Source organism: Saccopteryx bilineata, chromosome 1, assembly GCF_036850765.1.
Source record: "Saccopteryx bilineata isolate mSacBil1 chromosome 1, mSacBil1_pri_phased_curated, whole genome shotgun sequence".
Taxonomy (NCBI): Eukaryota; Metazoa; Chordata; class Mammalia; order Chiroptera; family Emballonuridae; genus Saccopteryx; species Saccopteryx bilineata.
The window spans coordinates 253,292,194-253,308,339 of record NC_089490.1 but is presented as its reverse complement, the minus strand read 5'-3'; the positions used below and the strand labels follow the sequence as shown (position 1 = coordinate 253,308,339).

Sequence of the window (16,146 nt, the reverse complement as noted above, 5' to 3'; positions counted from 1 at the left end):
CAAACGGCTCCACCCGTCTTTTCTTTCTCTCTTTTTTTTAGATTTTTTATTCATTTTCAGAGAGAGAAGAGAGAGAGAAAAGAGAACAGGGGAGGAGCAGGAAGCATCAACTCCCATATGTGCCTTGACCAAGCAAGCCCAGGGTTTCAAACTGGTGACCTCAGCATTCCAGGTCGAAGGTTTATCCACTGCGCCATCACAGGTCAGGCCCACCCGTCTTTTCTTGCTGCACACAGAGCGTTAGAGCACACCAAAACTGACAGGCAGCCATGTGGCACACTGCTCCAGCCCCACCTGCCTCTCTCCTCCACACCCCAGGGCAAGGGTGTCTCTACCACACTGTGACTGTCCTAGAGATTGCAGGTTGAAGATACATAAGCGAAAAACCCACTTTATATGGCTTTGGAGATAATGAGTGACTCTAGGGAAGATGGACATCTGAATTGCGTTCACGGGGCCAGTCCTGGTTGCCCCCAGTGCAGCCCAATGCCGTGGGTGTGGTGCTGGCGTAGACACTTCTGCTCACCTCTAACATGAGCACATAGCTCTCCACCCAGCTGTCCTGTAGCACTGTTAGGACCCCGTGGAAATCGTAGGGCGGGTGCCTGGCAGGAACACTCTGGAAGCAACACTGAGAAAAATAAAGAAATACTGAAAACGGTTTTTTCAAATGTTATGATAATGGCATTTGTAAACGACTATTTGGCCAGACGTAGTAAAACATATTAGGAATCTGTCCTTTAAAAATCAACAAACAAAATCCTGTACATGAAAAAAGTAAAGATTTGAATCTACATGCATATACATTTTACAATGTTTATTTTGCTTTATTACATAAAAATAGTCATTTACCATTAGTTACTGCAGAAATCTCAGCCACACATGCTGTCAGGGACTCCCTGGTCTAGCTAGTGTGTCAGCATTTCCCTCACGTATGAGCCCAGAAGTGTCCAGCTGGACGGTAGGGTATGGAAGCACAGTGGTGCCTGTGTATTCTGAATTCTTTAGTGTGGTCAAACGGAGTCTTAAGTCAACTTCATGTCGCTTCTTTGGGTACTCTTTATTTTTGCTTTGGATAATCTCTGCTGTGGGGACATTCATGACCACTCGCCAGCAAGATAACATTAAAAAAAATCACCTTCCATGCCCTGGCCTATCTGATTATCAGAGAACTTAATGCGAGACCAAACCCTCAGGGAGACATTTCTGCATTTTGATGATTGCATTAGAACGACTCAATGGCATTTTCATAGATCTTCATAGGTCCTCCCTCTTTTTGATGATCATTTGTCTAATCAGATCTGCTATCTCAGGCCTGATGACTTCGATGGGCTCCTCGGGCCTCCAGGACTTCACAACATGACCCTCCGGGTTGACCAGATATTTCCAAAAATTCCATCTTGGTTCCTTTTTTGAAGAATCTAAAATATCAGAATAAATTTTCATGAGCATGATTTTATTTTTGTAGAGATTTTCAATTTTATTACAATCTGAGTGAAAAGTTAAGAATCAAGTTCTGGAGATGACGTCAGAGTAATGGCGGAGTAGGAAGCGATACCGATAAATCTCCCCCAAAACTCAACAAGATCTTCAACCAGAAACAGAAAAACCTATACTTGGAGCCTCCAGATGCTTCACAATACACCCGAAGGTATGGTCGAGTGAAAAATTGGCTAAATATATAACCAAATCCTGAAGGAAATAGGGAGTAAGAAATGCTCCGCCTTCCTCACTAACCTAAACAGGGCGGCTTTCTCTGGTAACTGTGAATATAGAAACTGAGGTGGGCAAAGGGGGTGAATACATCCAGGCCGCGCACAAAAGGCCGAACCAGGCTGTGGCACGGAGATCCTAGCGGAGGAAAAACTGTTCCTGTGGCAAGCCGGGCAATACAAGCTAACACTCGCGCCAAACCCAAACAAAGAAAGACAAGCGGGGCAGCCATTTTACCCGTTCTCCTGGTTGGTGCGCAGTTAGTGGGCGAGAGATCTCTTCCTAAGCCCCAGAAGTGGGTGTCCGTGTTGCCCCACAGAGAGGCAGGGTCAGAGGCCTTTCTGTGGGCCGAAAGCAGAATCTCTGGGCAGCCCCAGTGCCTTGGGAAAGCCGCACACGGGAGGGAGCGAGAACTAATTCCAACGGTGGAGATTTTCCGTGCTGGTGAGGGTTTCACTCAGGGAAACGCGGCCGGCCTCATATCCTGGTGTGCGCGCGCAGATAGGTAGTGAGCGATTCCTCCGAGTGCCTCGGCAGGGCGCGCCCGTGTTATCGCACAGAGGGGCAGAGTCAGGGGCCTTTGTGTGGGCAAAAGCGGAATCTCAGGCCGCCCCAGCGCCTTGCAAAAGCCGCGCACGGGGATGGAGCGAGAGCGAATTCCAGCGCTGCAAATTTCCATGCGGTTGGGGGTTTCACTCAGAGCGTGAGACTGCTGGCCAGATATCCTGGTCTGCGCGCGCAGATAGTGAATGAGAGTTTCCTCCAAGCACCCCGGAAGTGGGTGCCCGCCTGTGTTACCGGACAGAGTGGCAGAGCCAGAGGTCTTTGAGTGGGCGGAAAGCCCGCCTGATTATGCTAGCAGCTCTGACTGACTAAGCCTTACCCAGAGCCCTGTGCTGAGTGGAAATAGAGTGGGGAGTTGCCAGCTCTTTGAACCTCTTACTATCCAGGCAGAGGCAGCAACAACCCCATAGCTGGATTATCAGGCTACTAATTGAGGAAGGAAAGACTAGGAGAAAGGCTCCAGGAACACGGACTCTCTCACTGTCGGAGCCTATGAAAGCTAATGAGCCTTGACTCCCAACGAGACTAAAGCACAATACATGACATTGCCATAGAGACTTATCAACTGCAAACCTCTACCTGAGCGTGCCAAAGGGGCAGAACCTGGGGTACAGAGTCACCGACCAGGAAGAGGGAGAGAAAAGAAAAAACAAGAAGATAACCTCTCAAAATCAAGAATAATCTGCAGACTTTATAACCTATCCCATTTTATTATATTTGTTTGTTTGTTTCTCTCATCTTCATTCTTGATACTTTTTTTCCTCCTCCAATTTGGCCGATTAACTCTCTGCCGGTCTTACTCTCTCCTCTCCTTGAACTACACTACCCATAAGTGTTACATCTCCCATTATCTTTTTTCTCCTCTTCCTTTCTCTCTATGAGGGTTGCACTCCAAAACCCTTAACTCTCTCTCTCTCCTTTCTTTTTTCTTCTTTTACTGGTTCCCTCTTTTTTTCTCTCTCTCTCTTTCTTTTCTCCCTCTATATTAGTTTCTTCCTTTCTCCTTTACATCTCCTCTCATTCAAACCTCAATAACAAACAAATTATCTTATCTGGGACTCAAACTTATGTTTGTGGCATTTTGGGGTTTTTTTTACTTCACCTTTTTAACTCACTAGCAGTGCTCCCATCCCTGGCTCTCCATTTTATCTAGTTCTTGTTCCACTAAATACAATAGTATTTTTTTAATTTGTCCCCCCATTTTTCTGTTCTCTTATTCCTCTCATCATAACTCTTAGACAACACCAACACCTAAAAGCAAATCATTTTATTCTTGACCCAAATTTTTTCCTTATTTGCTTTTTGTGGGTCCATACCGCCCCCCCCTTTTTTTTTTTCCTTTTTTTTGCCCCTTTATTACTTTTCCCCAATTCAGGACCTCCATCACAGGCATTGTTTGTTATAATTCACAGTTCACCACAAGATTTTCTCAAGAAAAAGGGGAGAGGAGAGGAAAAAAGGAGGGGGGGAATAATTTCCTTTTTTTAAAAATTATTATTTTAATTTTCTTTATTTCATTATTAATTTTTTTTTAAAAAAACAACTCTTTTTGATTTTTTATTTTTTTAACTTTTTATTCTTTATTAAATCTCATTAATACTATCAACAAAACCACCCTCAGATGCCATTAAGGAAGAGAAAATCGAATATCATGGATACAAAAGAAAGAGAGGTAACACAGCTAGATGAGGAAAAATCTATGGAGAAAAAATTTAATATATTGGAAACCTTGGAGCTAAATGACAGAGAATTCAAGATAGAAATCCTAAAAATCCTCCGAGATATACAAGAAAACACAGAAAGGCAATTTAGGGAGCTCAGAAAACAACTCAATGAACACAAAGAATATATGTCCAAAGAAATTGAAACTATAAAAACAAATCAAACAGAGATGAAAAACTCAATTCACGAGCTGAAAAACGAAGTAACAAGCTTAGCTAATAGAACAGGTCAGATAGAAGAGAGGATTAGTGAAATAGAAGACAAGCAACTTGAGGCACAACAGAGAGAAGAAGAAAGAGACTCAAAAATTAAAAAAAATGAGATAGCCCTACAAGAATTATCTGACTCCATCAAAAAGAATAACATAAGAATAATAGGTATATCAGAGGGAGAAGAGAGAGAAAATGGAATGGAGAACATACTCAAACAAATAATAGATGAGAACTTTCCAAGCCTGTGGAAAGAACTAAAGCCTCAAATTCAAGAAGCAAACAGAACACCGAGTTTTCTTAACCCCAACAAACCTACTCCAAGGCATATCATAATGAAATTGACACAAACCAACAGCAAAGAAAAAATTCTCAAGGCAGCCAGGGAAAAGAAGAATACAACATATAAAGGAAGGCCCATTAGATTATCATCAGATTTCTCAGCAGAAACTCTACAAGCTAGAAGAGAGTGGACCCCAATATTTAAAGTCCTGAAAGAGAGAAACTTTCAGCCACGAATACTATACCCATCAAAGCTATCCTTCAAATATGAAGGAGAAATAAAAACATTCACAGATACAGAAAAGATGAGGGAATTTATCATCAGAAAACCCCCACTCCAGGAATTACTAAAGGGGGTTCTCCAATCAGATACAAAGAACAAAAAAAAAAACAGAGCCACAAGTAAAAGCTCCAAGAAGAACACAATAAAACCAAATTTAAACTGTGACAACAACAAAAAGAAAGAGGGGGAGAAGATGGAGATTAACAGTAGCAAAGGACGATGGAGTGCAAAAGTACTCACAAAATAGTTTGCTACAATGAACAGGGTAGGGACCCTTTTCATTACTCAAAGGTAACCACCATTGAAAAAACCACCACAGAAGCACATGAGATAAAAAAGATAGCAACAGAGGAAAGATGTATGGAATACAACCAAATAAAAACAAAAGATAGAAAAACGAAAGAGAAGGATCAAACAAGACACAAAACTAACAGAAAGCAAGATATAAAATGGCAATAGGGAACTCACAAGTATCAATAATTACACTAAATGTAAACGGATTAAACTCACCAATAAAAAGGCACAGAGTAGCAGAATGGATTAAAAAAGAAAATCCAACTATATGCTGCCTACAGGAAACTCATCTAAGTAACAAGGATAAAAACAAATTCAAAGTGAAAGGCTGGAAAACAATACTCCAAGCAAATAACATCCAAAAAAAAGCAGGAGTAGCAATACTCATATCGGATAATGCTGACTACAAGACAGGAAAAGTACTCAGAGATAAAAATGGCCATTTCATAATGGCTAAGGGGACACTGAATCAAGAAGACATAACAATTCTTAATATATATGCACCAAACCAAGGAGCACCAAAATATATAAGACAGCTACTTATTGACCTTAAAACAAAAACTGACAAAAATACAATCATACTTGGAGACCTCAATACACCGCTGACGGCTCTAGATCGGTCATCCAAACAGAGAATCAACAAAGACATAGTGGCCTTAAACAAAACACTAGAGCACCTGGATATGATAGACATCTACAGGACATTTCATCCCAAAGTGACTGAGTATACATTTTTCTCCAGTGTACATGGATCATTCTCAAGAATTGACCATATGTTGGGCCACAAAAACAACATCAGCAAATTCAGAAAAACTGAAGTTGTACCAAGCATATTTTCTGATCATAAAGCCTTGAAACTAGAATTCAACTGCAAAAAAGAGGAAAAAAATCCCACAAAAATGTGGAAACTAAACAACATACTTTTAAAAAATGAATGGGTCAAAGAAGAAATAGTGCAGAGATCAAAAGATTTATACAGACTAATGAAAATGACAATACAACATATCAGAATCTATGGGATGCAGCAAAAGCAGTGATAAGAGGGAAGTTCATATCACTTCAGGCATATATGAACAAACAAGAGAGAGCCCAAGTGAACCACTTAACTTCCCACCTTAAGGAACTAGAAAAAGAAGAACAAAGACAACCCAAAAGCAGCCGAAGAAAGGAGATAATAAAAATCAGAGCAGAAATAAATGAATTAGAGAACAGAAAAACTATAGAAAAAATTAATAGAACAAGGAGCTGGTTCTTTGAAAAGATCAATAAAATTGACAAACCCTTGGCAAGACTTACCAAGGAAAAAAGAGAAAGAACTCATATAAACAAAATCCAAAATGAAAGAGGAGAAATCACCACGGACACCGTAGATATACAAAGAATTATTGTAGAATACTATGAAAAACTTTATGCCACTAAATTCAACAACCTAGAAGAAATGGATAAATTCCTAGAACAATACAACCTTCCTAGACTGAGTCAAGAAGAAGCAGAAAGCCTAAACAGACCTATCAGTAGAGAAGAAATAGAAAAAACCATTAAAAACCTCCCCAAAAATAAAAGTCCAGGCCCTGACGGCTATACCAGCGAATTTTATCAAACATTCAAAGAAGACTTGGTTCCTATTCTACTCAAAGTCTTCCAAAAAATTGAAGAAGAAGCAATACTTCCAAACACATTTTATGAGGCCAACATAACCCTCATACCAAAACCAGGCAAGGATGGCACAAAAAAAGAAAACTACAGACCAATATCTCTAATGAATACAGATGCTAAAATATTAAACAAAATACTAGCAAATCGAATACAACAACATATTAAAAAAATAATACATCATGATCAAGTGGGATTCATCCCAGAATCTCAAGGATGGTTCAACATACGTAAAACGGTTAACGTAATACACCATATCAACAAAACAAAGAACAAAAACCACATGATCTTATCAATAGATGCAGAAAAGGCTTTCGATAAAATACAACACAATTTTATGTTTAAGACTCTCAACAAAATGGGTATAGAAGGAAAATATCTCAACATGATAAAGGCCATATATGATAAACCATCAGCTAACATCATATTAAATGGCACTAAACTGAAGGCTTTCCCCCTTAAATCAGGAACAAGACAGGGTTGTCCACTCTCTCCACTCTTATTTAATGTGGTACTAGAGGTTCTCGCCACAGCAATCAGACAAGACAAAGAAATAAAAGGCATCCATATCGGAAAAGAAGAAGTAAAGGTATCACTTTTTGCAGATGATATGATCCTATACATCGAAAACCCCAAAGAATCCACAAAAAGACTACTAGAAACAATAAGCCAATACAGTAAGGTCGCAGGATACAAAATTAACATTCAGAAGTCAATAGCCTTTCTATATGCCAACAATGAAACAACTGAGAAGGAACTCAAAAGAATAATCCCCTTCACGATTGCAACAAAAAAAATAAAATACTTAGGAATAAACATAACAAAGAATGTAAAGGACTTATATAATGAAAACTATAAACCATTGTTAAGGGAAATTGAAAAAGATATAATGAGATGGAAGAATATACCTTGTTCTTGGCTAGGAAGAATAAATATAATCAAGATGGCTATATTACCCAAAGCAATATACAAATTCAATGCAATTCCCATCAAACTTCCAATGACATTTTTTAAAGAAATAGAGCAAAAAATCATCAGATTTATATGGAACTATAAAAAACCCCGAATAGCCAAAGCAATCCTAAAGAAAAGGAATGAAGCTGGGGGCATTACAATACCTGACTTCAAATTCTATTATAGGGCCACGACAATCAAAACAGCATGGTATTGGCAGAAAAATAGACACTCAGACCAATGGAACAGAATAGAAAGTCCAGAAATAAAACCACATATATATAGTCAAATAATTTTTGATAAAGGGGCCAACAACACACAATGGAGAAAAGAAAGCCTCTTCAATAAATGGTGCTGGGAAAACTGGAAAGCCACATGCAAAAGAATGAAACTGGACTACAGTTTGTCCCCCTGTACTAAAATTAACTCAAAATGGATCAAAGATCTAAACATAAGACCTGAAACAATTAAGTACATAGAAGAAGACATAGGTACTCAACTCATGGACCTGGGTTTTAAAGAGCATTTTATGAATTTGACTCCAATGGCAAGAGAAGTGAAGGCAAAAATTAATGAATGGGACTACATCAGACTAAGAAGTTTTTGCTCAGCAAGAGAAACTGATAACAAAATAAACAGAAAGCCAACTAAATGGGAAATGATATTTTCAAACAACAGCTCAGATAAGGGCCTAATATCCAAAATATACAAAGAACTCATAAAACTCAACAACAAACAAACAAACAATCCCATAAAAAAATGGGAAGAGGATATGAACAGACACTTCTCCCAGGAAGAAATACAAATGGCCAACAGATATATGAAAAGATGCTCATCTTCTTTAGCTATTAGAGAAATGCAAATCAAAACAGCAATGAGATACCACCTCACACCTGTTCAATTAGCTATTATTAGCAAGACAGGTAATAGCAAATGTTGGAGAGGCTGTGGAGAAAAAGGAACCCTCATACACTGTTGGTGGGAATGTAAAGTAGTACAACCATTATGGAAGAAAGTATGGTGGTTCCTCAAAAAACTGAAAATAGAACTACCTTATGACCCAGCAATCCCTCTACTGGGTATATACCCCCAAAACTCAGAAACATTGATACATAAAGACACATGCAGCCCCATGTTTATTGCAGCATTGTTCACAGTGGCCAGGACATGGAAACAACCAAAAAGCCCGTCAATAGATGACTGGATAAAGAAGATGTGGCACATATACACTATGGAATACTACTCAGCTATAAGAAATGATGACATCGGAACATTTACAGCAAAATGGTGGGATCTAGATAACATGATACGAAGCGAAATAAGTAAATCAGAAAAACCCAGGAACTGCATTATTCCATACGTAGGTGGGACATAAAAGTGAAACTAAGAGACATTGATAAGAGTGTGGTGGTTACGGGGGGGGGGGGGGGGGGGAGGGAGGAATGGGAGAGGGAAAGGGGGAGGGGGAGGGGCACAAAGAAAACAAGATAGAAGGTGACAGAGGACAATCTGACTTTGGGTGACCGGTATGCATCATAATTGAACGACAAGATACCCTGGTCTTGTTATCTTTGAATATATGTATCCTGATTTATTGATGTCACCCCATTAAAAGAATAAAATTATTTAATAAAAAAAAAAAAAAAAAAATAAAATAGAAAAAAAAAAGAGAATCAAGTTCTAGGATTGTCATAATGTCAAAAACAAAACAAAGGAAAACACCCAAACAAAGGAAGACCCAAGACTGGGGTAACCCCACTCATGATTCTACTGACCTAGACTCATGGTTTATTTCAGATTTGTTGACCTAAACTAAAAATTTATCTTGCCACTAGCTCAAAACTTTTAGTATGTTAACATTTTAAAAGATAAAAATGATATTTTAAAAGTCCTTTGTAAAGGGGATGTGTGGATTACTTTTTGTAATAAAGACATTGATGTTTTTAGCTGAAAATGGTAAGAAATTCTAAATATATTGAGAAATTATGACATTTTTTTGATGCTTCTTAATTTACATAAGAAATGTAGATTTCCCCCATTTATATATTCTCCATTTATGTGCATTATTATTGACTAACATGAATAAAATATGACTAAAATTTATCAAGTGTAGAGATCCTTGCATTACGACAGTCTTTTTTTTTTTTTTTTTTTTTTTTACAGAGGCAGAGATAGACAGGGACAGACAGACAGGAACGGAGAGAGATGAGAAGCATCAATCATTAGTTTCTCGTTGCGTGTTGCGACTTTTTAGTTGTTCATTGATTGCTTTCTCATATGTGCCTTGACCGTGGGCCTTCAGCAGACCGAGCAACCCCTTGCTGGAGCCAGCAACCTTGGGTCCAAGCCAGTGAGCCTTTTGCTCAAACCAGATGAGCTTGCGCTCAAGCTGGCGACCTTGGGGTCTTGAACCTGGATCCTTCCGCATCCTAGTCCGACGCTCTATCTACTGCGCCACCACCTGGTCAGGCACATTACGACAGTCTTGACATATGACGTTCACTCCCATAAAACCTTAAAAAAATTAAGACATGAGTATTTCGGCTTATGCCATTAGCATAAGAAAAATTTTTTACATTCATTTTTTGTCATTTTTTTGTTACTATAGTACAGTGTACAGTACAGTATATTTATGTCCTTTTCTTTTTTCTGTAGCTTAGTTGTGTTTTTATGTTATAGATCAGGGGTAGTCAACCATTTTATACCTACCACCCACTTTTGTATCTCTGTTAGTAGTAAAATTTTCTAACTGCTCACCAGTTCCACAGTAATGGTGATTTATAAAGCAGGGAAGTAACTTTACTTTATAAAATTTATAAAGCAGAGTTACAGCAAGTTAAAGCATATAATAATAATTACTTACCAAGTACTTTATGTCGGATTTTTTGCTAAGTTTGGCAGAATAAATTTTTATAAAACAACTTACTATAGTTAAATCTTTTTATTTATACTTTGGTTGCTCTGCTACCGCCCACCATGAAAGCTGGAACGCCCACTAGTGGGTGGTAGGGACCAGGTTGACTATCACTGTCCTAGATTATGTGTTAAGATAGGTAAGTGACTTAGGCTAGGGTGTGTTTCGACTGACACCAAAATTTGTGTTACGCCACTGTTGTAGGAATGGAACTGTGTCGTAACCCGAGGATCTCCTGTATCTACTATGTGCCTAGTAATGTGTGCTCAGTGTGAGGTGGGTGTTCGTATTATCCCCATTTTGCCGATGAGAAAAGTGGAGGCCTGGACTCCAGGTCACATGGCGAGTGAGCTGGTAGAACCCAGAGTGACAGCTGGACTTCCCTCCCCAGAGCTCAAACTCTATTACCTCCCAGGGGACATGGCGAAGCCGGCAGGTGTTAGGAGGAAAATGACAAGTTCTTTCTGTACACATGGGACTCAGGCACATGTGGGACACACAGTTGGTGGAGGAAGGTGGACATGTGGCTTCGGGGTTTAGAGACAGAGCCTACTCAAGGATAGGGGATAGAGTAAGACGAGCCCAGGAGGATTTGAGGGAGATCAGTAGAGTTAAGGGCGGATGGAAAATAGGAACCGGAAAAGAGAAGGGGCCAGAGTGGAAGTCACGGCACCATGACCACCAGGTTCAGGAGCATGGAGCCAGAAGCCAGACACAGTGATCTGAGAAGGAAGTGGAGAGAGGGAAGCGGGGAAAAAGATGTGACTATCCCGTCAAAAACAGGGAGGAAGGAAGTAGAAGTAACACACCAGAGTTGTTAAATGTGGGGAATACTTTGGTTTATGCTCGAAAAAGAACCAATGAGGGATCAGAGGTTAAAAATAATAAAATTTAGCTTGACTGGTGGTGGCACAGTGGCTAGAGCATTGACCTGGGACACTGAGGTCTCATGTTCGAAACCCCAAGGTCGCTGGCTTGAGTATAGGCTCACCAGCTTGCGTGTGGGGTCGCCAGCTTCACATGAGATCACTGATATGATCCCATGGTTGCTGGCTTGAACCCAAAGGTCGCTGGCTTGAGCAAGGGGTCACTGGCTCAACTGGAGCCCTCCTGTCAAGGCACATATGAGAAGCGATCAGTGAACAACTACAGTGCCTCAACAATGAGTTGATGCCTCTCATCTCTCTCCCTTCTTGTCTATCTCTCTCTCTCTTGCTCACTAAAAATAAAAAAAAATTGTAGCCCAATATTTACTTCTATGTGCTTGACTGTGCAGTGCACACTGTGGCAAGCATTTAAATTGGTTATTTCATTATTAGAAGCATTACCGATTAAATCAAACATCAATGACTCAGTGTGAGCATATTGTTACATTAAACCCTTCTTCAAATGATTTTGAAAAATAGCCATTTTCTATAACGGAAAATGTGTTTCTAAAGACAATACCCGTCAGTCAGAGAGTGGCTCTCTCTAGCTGACGTAACATCTTTGTGTGAAAGAGACAAAGAAGCTCTCCCAGGTGGGTGCAGTCCCTCAGCACACGTCTTGGTACCTGGCTGGGCTTCAGTCCCCTTTGCCTGCTCACCCAGATGCCCTGCACACCCTGCACACCTCGCATGCTTTGCCCACCTTGCATACCACGCACGCCTGCACACCCTGTGCGCTTTGCACACCCTGCACACCCACATGACCTGCACACCCTGCACACCATGTACACCCTGCATGCCTCTACACCTTGCGTGCCTGTATACCTTGCACACCCTGCATGCCAGCACCAGGGTCATCAGTTACTGCCCAGTTTGGCCACCACATGTCAAGTAACTTTTTCAGTAAAACAATCATAGGAATAAAATACAGTGGAAAAGATGCATTTTGTCTTTCAAGAAGTTAAAATGTCAGTTTCAGGGAAGCATCACTTCTAGGACAGTGGTCCCCAACCTTTTTTGGGCCACGGACCGGTTTAATGTCAGAAAATATTTTCAAGGACCGGCCTTTAGGGTGAGACGGATAAATGTATCATGTGACCGAGACAAGCGTCAAGAGTGAGTCTTAGACGAATGTAACAGAGAGAATCTGGTCATTTTAAAAAAATAAAACATTGTTCAGACTTAAATATAAATAAAACAGAAATAATGTAAGTTATTTGTTCTTTCTCTGTGGCCTGGCACCAAATGGCCCACAGACTGGTACTGGTCCGCGGCCTGGGTGTTGGGGACCACTGTTCTAGGAAGTTCAAAAGGATGGAATTTTGGCTCTCACAAAACTTTCCCACTAAAACATTTTTGACTAAGCGGAAAGGATGGCCCCGAGAGATACTTTGTGTTTAAAAACCAGCAGCAGCGAACAACTCTGAGCTGGCCAGGCGAGACAGATCCTTACCAACGAGAAATCTGAACGCGGGCTCTGCTTCAGGTCCTAGAATCTTGATCTTGTGGAAGATGGGGAAGGTGACCCCGTAGGTGCTCCTGGCGAACGCCGCCGCCTCCCTGCTGGGCCGGGGCTCGGCCTCCCCGAACTGGTTGCAGGGAAAGGCCAGCACGCTGAAGTGGAAGGGCCCGAACTCGCGGTGCAGCGCCTGCAGCGCCAGGTAGTTTCTGTCTGTGAGCTGGCAGTCGCTAGCCACGTTGGCAACTAGCGTAACCTCCCGGAAAGAGAGAGAGAGAGAAAAAATCCAACCGGAAAGTGAAGCAAAGAAAAGATAAAAAAAATTCTGCAACTAATTAAAATCCTAAACCCAGTGGAGAGGGTGAATACAACCCCAGCCACGATGGTTAGTTCACAGTTGCAGCTTATCCATACCCAGCCTCCCAGAAAAGCATAACTTGGCTGCCTGGGCTCAGGCTCTGAAAGATCGCCACCATTAGAAAGTATCCGTACTCAGACAGCTTACTTCTTAAAAAAGATTGTCTATAATCATCGATAGAATGCTCTTTAGTGCTGCTCGTGTCTCCATAGTCCCAGGACTAACCAGAAGGAGTTCCTAAACAACTTCATGTATTCAGCACATAAAACATTTTTAAACAGTTAAAGCGAATCAGAGTTCATCCATTAGAAGCGTGTAAAGTATAAACTATGAGAAGTCTGATGGCTAACGGGGGCAGGGCGGGTATTACTAATGACATCACTGTGGATGACGAGTTTTGGCCAGTTAACAGCGGAAACTGAGTCCCTTAAGAGAGCACATGGAAAACGTGACCGAACAAAGCCATACGAATGAGGAAGAGGCACTTACTTTGCCTTTAAACTTGTCCAGTGACACGGGTCTTCCTTTTGCATCTTTCACTTGGAAGGTGTAAAAGCTGCTGGTTTTAGGCTTCAGGAATTTCAGTTGCAGGAGGAACAGCATGACCGTGCACAGCACCATCGACAGCAAAAGGGCGAACACCTTGGCCTTGGGCCCTGAGCATCTCAGAGGCTGGGCGCCCAGCGGCTCCATCTTGGGTGATTCCGGAGGGAGCTTCGCTCGCTCTGCACTGGAATTCAAGGAGGGGCTGAAACTTGAAACCGGCCGCAGTTTAACTGGAAAACCAGGAAGGACAGACGAGCTCCCCCCCCACCCCCCACCCCAGTGTGGAGGAGCAGAAAGACCCTCTTCGGACAGACAGGGAAGGGAGGGGGACCCCTGGAGGACGTAGAGAGAGAGCACGAAAGAATCTGAAGGCGGTTTATGATGTCCCTTGCAATTCTTGCGAGAGAAATCGGGACATTCCTGGTAGCTCTCTTAACACCGTCCCAACAAAGAAACGATCTCACCAGAAGATGGTGCCCTTGTAACTTGAAAGCTGTGAGGTACTCCCAGCAACTGGTTAGGTGCAGAAGGCTGGGTACCAGGCACCCAGAGCCCAACAATTCAGCGTGCAGATCTATCAACATGATGTGAGACCTGAAGGTCGGGAATATTGTAAGTATGGATTTTAAACCTGCGCTAGGAGCTCGAGGAGTTTATAGTGGAAATGGCAGTAAATCACCTGGAAAGGCTCCTTACTCTGACCTTATCTGGCTAAGGCAATGGCAGGTGAATTTAGTCAAAATACATAGATAATAAACCGTGATGGCTTTACAAAACCTTCCTCTAACACAGAGGAAACTATAGTTCAGTGTTTTTCAAAATCTTGATAATGACCCACAATAAGAAATGAACTTTACAGTCTAACTCACAGACACACGTACCCCAGAAGTTTCATTAAGCAACCGTCCCCACCAGAACATCAGTGCACCTTGCTCAGTCAATTGCGTGTTTAAAACACCTAGTTCTGACCCAGGAAAATAATTTCATGTTTCACTAATGGGATGCAATCTCTCGATGAAAAATACCTATAATAAACGAAGGAATTTAACATGATAATTCACCAAAAAGGCAACCCCCTCCTCCCAAACACCTCATCTAGCTGCTCTATTTTTATCTTTATTTTCCCTCTGGCTGCCTCCTGCAGGAGGTCTAACTTTACTGTGGGGAAAGCTAGGGGTAGCTACAGAGAGGGAGCAGCATTTCCTGAGACCCATGGTTCCTTCCGCGACCTTGGAATCAGCACCACGGAAGCCTCACTAGCGGTTTTGAATTAAGGTGTTTTGCCCCACCTGGGCCTGACTCTCTTGTTTCCAGAAAGGTGGGGGACGTGCAGGGGACAACGTGAGAAGTCTGTGGGAAGGCCCCCCCCCCCATCACTACAGAGCTCTGGCGTGGCTCTGCTTCTCGTCCCTGCTTCTGTGGGGCGCGTGTCTGGGTGCTTGGGCGAAGCCCACTGCTTAGCCCTGTAACACCCATCAGAGACCAATAAACAATTTTACTTTCTGGCCTGATGAGAACAGAGATGTATTCTCCTGTGAACATAATTTCTCGGGAAGCACAAGAAGGTACACAGCATGCACTGCGTCACTGAACGGTGACAATTCTACATTGGTGACCTCTGGCTGAATTATTGAGCAAGTCAGGGTTCCTGTGTTTGTAATCCCCGAACGCTGCTGTCAGCTTACATTCCCGGCCTTGCAACTGCAGGTGGGGCCCTTAGGTTTGGGGTGCTGTTCTCACCTGAGTGCTTGTGGGAAGTACAGCATCTCAGGCCCCTCCCCAGAATTATCCTAAGATCCCCTAGTGACAAGCACACATCGGAGTCTGAGAAACTTGAGACTGCAGTCTTATTTTGGTTTTCAGAGCAACAGGCCTCCCTGGTGTCCCTCTGCCTCTCACAGTGGAAGTGTTTCGTGTCTCTCTGTCTGCACTAGATAATCCAACTGTTCGAACACTTGCGTCACAGGCACTTGAGGCTTAAAGTTCATTCATAGGACACCTGCTGGTAAACAGAACCAGGTAGAAAAACCCCATTGTGACCATGCTTTGAGGGAAGGAACAGAGGGCTTTCCTCTAGGAGAGAGCTGACTGATCACACCCTAGATTTGGATAAAATCATTACGACAGGTTCTAGTTCATTGTTTTGTAAGTGCAAAGATTCCCACCGAGTGACCCAGAGCTTGGCCTTGGAGAAGCCCAGGGTCATGCTATATATACTTGCAGGGTGTGGCAGCCAGCATGCCAGGTCTACAACCAGAAACAGAACAGT

General features: G+C 42.0%; 1 protein-coding gene across 1 annotated transcript; it reads right to left on the bottom strand.

The window, feature by feature from the left end:
* Positions 1-1,030: 1,030 nt before the first annotated feature.
* On the bottom strand, positions 1,031-14,205 carry GPX8 (glutathione peroxidase 8 (putative)). Its single transcript, XM_066253557.1, has 3 exons — positions 13,821-14,205; positions 12,968-13,229; positions 1,031-1,421 (listed from the first exon to the last, which is right to left on the bottom strand). The coding sequence occupies exons 1-3, from the start codon at positions 14,022-14,024 to the stop codon at positions 1,258-1,260; spliced, it is 630 nt and encodes a 209-aa protein (XP_066109654.1). The 5' UTR covers positions 14,025-14,205; the 3' UTR covers positions 1,031-1,257.
* Between the last annotated feature and the right edge of the window lie 1,941 nt (positions 14,206-16,146).

Coding starts and splice junctions, on each gene's coding strand:
- GPX8 (XM_066253557.1), bottom strand. CDS start 14,024: ATGGAGCCGCTGGGCGCCCAGCCTCTGAGATGCTCAGGGCCCAAGGCC. Junction 13,230..13,820: donor TGGACAAGTTTAAAGGCAAA/GTAAGTGCCTCT, acceptor TCTTTCCGGGAG/GTTACGCTAGTTGCCAACGT. Junction 1,422..12,967: donor CGCGTTCAGATTTCTCGTTG/GTAAGGATCTGT, acceptor CTGATATTTTAG/ATTCTTCAAAAAAGGAACCA.